Genomic DNA, 6804 nt, shown 5'->3' with positions numbered 1-6804 from the left:
AGGCATAGATAGGCATTACCAGTGAATTTACTTTGCTAGGCTATCCTCCCTCCCTACACATACACTATGAATCAAGAATGAGCCGCTGGGCCTGGCGAGGTGGCTCACGCCTGTAATCCTATCACTCTGGGAGGCTGAGGCAGGTGGATTGTTTGAACTCCAGAGTTTGAGACTGGCCTTGAGCCAGAGCCAGACCCTATCTCTGAACATAGCTGGACATTGGTGGCAGGTGCCTGTAGTCCCAGCTACTTGGGAGGCTGAGGCAAGAGAATTGCTTGAGCCAAAGAGTTTGAGGTTGCCGTGAGCTATGATGCTACAACACTTTACTGAGGGCAACAAAGTGAGACTCTGTCTCAAAAAAAAAAAAAAAGAATTAGCAGTGACCATGACATTTGAAGTAGTTCCAACCTCATTCCACTGTGCTATGGTGTCACAGCTCACAGCAACCTCAAGTTCTTGGGCTTAAGTGATTCTCCTGCCTCCGCCTCCCAAGTAGCTGAGCCCACAGGTGCCCACCACAATGCCCCGCTATTTTTTGTTGCAGTTGTCACTGTTATTTAAGTGGTCTGGGCCGGATTCAAACCCACCACCCTCGGTGTATGTGGCTGGTGCCATAATCACTGTACTATGGGCACTGAGCCACCAAGCAGTCTTTACTGCTAAATTCGTAGCAAACAGTGGATTGTTGGTTTATGTGTTTTGAACAATTGATCTGTCTTCTTATCAACTTGGGGAGGGGACTTTGCAGTCAAATTCCAGAGGTTGATCTGTCTTCTTATCAACTTGGGGAAGGGACTTTGCAGTCAAATTCCAGAGGATGAGCCTATAACTGATCCAGGACTATTTCAGAGAGGCTGTGAGGGTTAGAGAGACTATAGGGACTAATTGTTTAATCTCTCTGCATCTTCATTCCCTTACTGTAAATAGGGATGGCTGCTTGTCTTTCTACCTCTCAGTGTTTTTGAGGTTCTGATAGGAACCTGGTACAAGTTCATGCACCACGATGGTGATGTGGATCAACCAGAGTTTGAAGACTGCAGGGAAGGGTGGCCAGGGGAAAGTGTTTCCTCCATAGACACACGTTCCTCACCATGTGGTCCAGAGTACTGTAACAGCCTCATACCCTTAATGTGGAGCCCAGGGCTTCCCCCATTGGATCTGAAGAGTGGTTCCTGCTTTCCCCCAGCTCGAGGAGCCTCCCCTGCCAGGGGAGTGGGTGTTCCTGCCACTCTGCCTCCTACTGGGTTCAGGGAAGTGGGCTCTGTGACACCCCACCCCCCTTACTGTGGTCTCCTCATTAGGATGAGGAATTTGGTCCTTCTGGGTGAGTTATTTCCTACTCTACCCACCAAGTCAATAATTGCAGGTTAGAAACTCATATGTTTCTGTTTTATTTATTTATTTATTTTTGTAGAGACAGAGTCTCACTTTATTGCCCTTGGTAGAGTGCTGTGCTGTCACAGCTCACAGGAACCTCCAACTCCTAGGCTTAGGTGATTCTCTTGCCTCAGCCTCCGGAGTAGCTGGGACTGTAGGTACCCACAAGAACGCCCAGCTATTTTTTTGTTTGCAGTTTGGCTGGGGCCGGGTTTGAACTTGCCATCCTTGGTATATGGGGGCAGCGCCCTACCCACTGAGCCACAGGTGCAGCCCTCATGTTTTAAAGCAAGGATCTCTGGCCAACATATGTGCTTAACAGGGTAGTTGACTGATGGACATCAATGTATTTAGAAAGATTTTTATTTGCTTTGTTTTGATTGGTGTATTAATCTGATTAATTACAAAGCAGCATAGCTTAGCCTCTGCCCGAGCTGATGGTAAAATCTACTCCTCCAATCTCTTTTGTTTTGATTCATCAATTAAACAAATATCTTTTCCATGCATGTCCATGGTTTTACTGTGTAATAAAGGGCGTTTCATGTGTCACAAGAGCAGAGAACCAAAAGTTGAAGTCAGGGAAGGATTCCTGGAGGAAATGACTTCTCCAAAATATCTCTGAATCAGTAACTAAAACATCACCTCGTTGACTGCAGTGCCCTCCACCCCTTTCCAGGTCATTCTATGTTTCACAGAAGCTGTCAAGCAGGCCTAATGTGAGAGGCAATCCCACAATTGATAAGGAAACAGATCAACTGGGCTTTATCTTGAGGTAAGACAAGAGCATTAAACCTTTTGAAGGAGGGATGCACCATGATCAGATTCTAGTTTTAGGAAGATTACTTATTTATTTATTTATTTGAGACAGAGCCTCAGGCTGTTGCCCAGGGCAAGTTGCTGTGGCATCACAGCTCACAGCAACCTCCAACTCTTAGGCTTAAGAGATTCTCTTGCTTCAGCCTTCCAAGTAGCTGAAGGCACCCGCCACAAGGCCCTGCTATTTTTTGGTTGTAGTTGTCATTGTTGTTTGGCAGGCGGGGCTGGATTCGAACCCACCAGCTCAGGTTTATGTGGCTGGCTCCTTAGCCACTTGAGCTACAGGCGCCAAGCCTATTTATTTTTTTGAGACAAAGTCTTACTATATTGCCCTTAGTAGAGTGCCAAAGTGTCACAGTTCACAGCAACCTCCAACTCCTGGGCTTAAGCGATTCTCTTGCCTCAGCCTCCCAAGTAGCTGGGACTACAGGCGCCCGCCACAACACCCAGCTAGTTTTTGGTTGCAGTTGTCATTGCTGTTTAGCAGCCCGGGGCGGAGTTTAGAACCAGCCAGCCTCAGTGTTTGTGGCTGGTGCTCTACTCACTGAGCTGCAGCGCCGAGCCGAGGAAGATTCCTCTTAAGGTGCGCCTTGAAGGTGTTACCAGGGGAAAGTGAGATGATCAGATTTTCCTTTCAGGAAGAACCAGTGGTCTATGAGGAGCTACTGGTCTACAGGTAACTAAGGAGAATGCCCCTCTAGGGTTTTAGAACACATGAGATCTGCATTTAAAAAGACCCGCCCTTCTAGAAAGAGCTTGAAAGGTATAAAATGGCAAGCAACTGGGGAGACTGAGGAAACTTGGAATCAGGGTGGGAGGTGGATACGCCATGTCTTCCGTTCGCTTCCTTTGCCAGCACTGCCACCAGCCCCTGCAACTGAGCCCGAGGGTGGAGACCCAGGGCCTCCCTGAGGCCTCCGTCCCAGCCCCACTGCAGGGAGACCCAGGGGACAGCAGGGAGGACAGTGCTTTCTCCAGGACAGAGGCCGACAGTGACAAGCTACAGGACAGTGCCTCTACTAGACCCCATCCTGCAGATGGCGGGGCGTCCAAGGACAGAGCCAACCACTTCACCCTGGTTGGGGAGATTGGCTCCATGCAGAGTCTCGGCAGCATCCAGGAGGCCGTTGGGGACATTTTTGACATCTTGTCGGACCAGAAAGTTGTGGACCACCCCCTGTGTGTGGAGTGCACCGACAGTCTTCTAGGGCAGCTGGACACGGAGCTCGCTCTCACAGAAGTTGACCTTCAGAACTACCAACGGTGTCTGGAGACCGCAGGGGAGCGGACCAGAGGGGACGACAGGGACGCGCTGCAGAGGGAGCTGCGGGCCCTGGAGCTAGAGGAGGCGCGGCTGGCCCAGGAGCTGGACGCGGTGGACAGGGCCCACGCCGGGGCTGCGGCGGATCTCGAGGCGGCCCAGGCGGAGACCGCGGAGCTGGAGCGGCAGGAGAGGCAGCACCTCGGGGACTGCTGCGCGCTGGAGTGGCAAGGGCTGGAGCTGCTGGACCAGCTGGGGAGCCTGGAGAACCAGCTGGAGCGCGCCCGGGCCCAGCTGCACCTGCTGAAGGAAACCGACGTCTTCAGGGCCACGTTTGAGATCCGAGAGGAGGGCGCCTTCGGCATCATCAATAACTTCAGGCTGGGCTGCCTCCCCGCCGTCCCTGTGGCCTGGAACGAGATCAGCGCCGCCTGGGGACAGACGGCTTTGCTGCTCCAGGCCCTGGCCACTAAGATTGGGCTGGAGTTTCAGAGGTACCGACTGTTCCCCTGTGGAAGTCGCTCCTATCTGAAATCCTTGGCCGGTGACGACCCCGACCTGCCATTGTTTTGTACTGGCGGGCGGAATTCTTCCTCGGATGACAAATTTGACGATGCAATGGTGGCCTTCCTGGACTGCATGCAGCAATTCGCGGAAGAGGCTGGGAAGGGCTCGCAGGGCCTCTGCCTGCCCTACCGTATCCGCGCGGACAGAGGCCTGTTGGAGGACCTGGGAGGCAGCCGGGAGCACTACTCCATCAGGACGCTTTCTAACACCAAGAAACAGTGGACCAAGGCGCTCAAGTTCATGCTTGTGAATTTCAAGTGGAGTATCACTTGGGTCTCCTTAAGGTACAGTCAAAAGTAACTTTTGGCCTGGCATGATGGCTCGTGCCTGTAATCCTAGCACTTTGGGAGGCTGAGGTGGGAGGATTGCTTGAGCACAGGAGTTTGATACCAGCCTGGGCAACACAGTGAGACCCCACCTCTAGAGAAATTTAAAAATTACCGAGGGCTTGGCGCCGGTAGAACAGTGGTTATGTCGCCGAAGACATCCACCGAGGGTGGTGGGTTTAAACCTGGCCAGGCATGCCAAACAACAGTGACAACAGGCAACAAAAATATAGCCAGGTGTTTTGGTGGGGGCCTGTAGTCCCAGCTACCTGGGAGTCTGAGGCAAGAGAATTGCTTAAGCCCAAGAGTTTGAGGTTGCTGTGAGCTGTGACACTATAGCACTCTACTGAGGGTGACAAAATGAGACTCTGCACCCCTCCCCCTACAAAAAAAATTACTGGCCGTAATAGTATAGGCCTGTCATCTCAACTTCTCTGGAGCCTGAGGTGGGAGGATCTCTTGAGGCCAGGAGTTTGAGGTTGCAGTGAACTATAATCATAGTTCACTGTACTCCAGCCTGGCAACAGAGCAAGACCTCGTCTCAAAAACAAACGAACGAACAAACAAAACCCTCCACTTATTAAAAAATATTGTGCAAATATGATCAGAAATTTTCCTCACTGCATCTTTGTCCTTCTCTCCCCTTCTCTACTCAAACAAGAAATGAGAGGAAAAATTTTGATTATAGAATAAGATTATTTCCACATAAAGGGGTGATGAGGGTAAGAACAAAGGCCAGGATGAGAGGAGAGAGGTGATAAGGAGAGACACAGAGGTTTTCAGTTTTTTTATTAAATAAAATATTTGGAGCTGGGCGCAGTGGCTCATGCCTGTAATCCCAGCATCTGGGAGGCCCAGGCGGGCGCATTGCCTGAGCTAAAGCAAGACCTGGTCTCTAAAAATACTGGTGTTGTGGTGGGGCCGGTAGTCCCAGCTACTCAGGAGGCTGGGGCAAGCAATCGCTGGAGCCCAAGAGTCTGAGGTTGCTGTGAGCTATGACACCACACAGCATTGTACCCGGGGGTGAAAAAAGCAAGACTGTCTCAAAAAAAAGAAGGAAAAAAGAAAAGAACCTCCCCAAACAAAGTATTTGGGGCCACTGTATAGTAAATTTGGGGGTAAGAGAATATCCAAAAATATGTTTTGTTGTGATGTAGAGTGTAAGCCCCGCCTCTTCATTCCTAAAAAATTTCCAATAAATTTCTACACATCCTCTAATGATGTAAAGTGAGCAATGTGTCTTATTGGGCTCCATTGAGCTGTGTTGTTGAGCTTGACTCTGAGGAGAGCCAGCTGCAGTTGCTCATGCCTATAATTCTAGAATTTTGGGAGGCCAAGGGGAGAGGATCACTTGGGCCCAGGCCTTGGAGATTATAGTGAGCTACAGTGACACCACTGCCCTCTAGCCTGGGCAACAGAGTAAGACCCTATTTCTGAAAGAAAGAAAAAAGAAAAGAGAAAGGAAGGACCATTGGGGAATTGGGCTCAGCGCCTAAAGCTCCAGCCACGTAACACCAGAGCTGGCGGGTTGAATCCAGCCCCGGATCTGCCAAACAACAGTGACAACTACAACCAAAAATTAGGTGGGTGTTGTGGCAGGCGCCTGTAGTCCCAGCTACTTGGGAGGCTGAGGGAAGAGAATCGCTGATGCCCAAGAGTCTGAGGTTGCTGTGAGCTGTGGTGCTACGGTACTCTAGTGAGGCTGACATGGTGAGACTCTGTCTCAAAAAAAAAAAAAAGAAAAGATAAAATATGTTGGTACCATAAAAATTGTCTGATAGATCAATTAAGGGGATATAGAGAACTGCAGATTGAAAACAAGCCAACCAGAGGAATTTGGTAAAAATGCAGATTGCCTGTGGCATTCTCCTGCTTCTCCAGGGCTGTAGGAACCAAATCCCAATCTGTCAGCCCTGAGTGATCTGTCCCACCTACCTCTCCAGGTTCCCTCTATACTAACTAATTCCAGGTCCTTTCTGTGTAAAATACTAAAATACACCATGCCCACACTTCCTCTGCCCTTTGCCCATGACCTTCCCTGGGTGTCAATGCTTCTAACCTAGCTGTAAACTTCTTGAGGGCTAATTTAGCTTCATCATCCACATCACAGGACCTAAGAAGAGCTCCTACATATTGAGCATTCTATATTTTTTAAAAAGGTTAATTAAAAAACTCAGGAAAGTATTTAGAGAGATAATGTTTCTAGAATATGTATTCCTTGAATATGTAAAAATTATTTCCATGAAAATTTTGTATTTAAAAAAATGAAAGTTTTAGGGCGGCACCTATGGCTCAGTGGATAGGGCGCTGGCCCCATGTACCAAGGTTGGCCAGTTTGAACCTGGCCTGGCCAAAAAATAGACTGGCGTTGTGGTGGGTGCCTGTGGTCCCAGCTACTTGGGAGGCTGAGGCAGGAGAATTGCCTAAGCCCAAGAGCTGGAGGTTGCTGTGAGCTGT

The 6804-nt window shown here is 49.6% G+C and overlaps 1 protein-coding gene across 1 annotated transcript; it reads left to right on the top strand.

The window, feature by feature from the left end:
- Nucleotides 1-3022: 3022 nt before the first annotated feature.
- BECN2 (beclin 2) lies at nt 3023-4321 on the top strand. Its single transcript, XM_003798833.1, has one exon. The coding sequence runs from the start codon at nt 3023-3025 to the stop codon at nt 4319-4321; it is 1299 nt and encodes a 432-aa protein (XP_003798881.1).
- The last annotated feature ends 2483 nt before the right edge of the window (nt 4322-6804 follow it).

Source organism: Otolemur garnettii, unplaced genomic scaffold, assembly GCF_000181295.1.
Source record: "Otolemur garnettii isolate 467f Iridium unplaced genomic scaffold, OtoGar3 scaffold00141, whole genome shotgun sequence".
In the NCBI taxonomy this organism is placed as follows: domain Eukaryota; kingdom Metazoa; phylum Chordata; class Mammalia; order Primates; family Galagidae; genus Otolemur; species Otolemur garnettii.
Note: the sequence above shows the minus strand (reverse complement) of the source record. Positions and strands in the feature narration are given on the sequence as shown.

Excerpts from the sequence above, each read along its gene's own strand:
- BECN2 (XM_003798833.1), top strand. The coding sequence starts at position 3,023 with ATGTCTTCCGTTCGCTTCCTTTGCCAGCACTGCCACCAGCCCCTGCAA.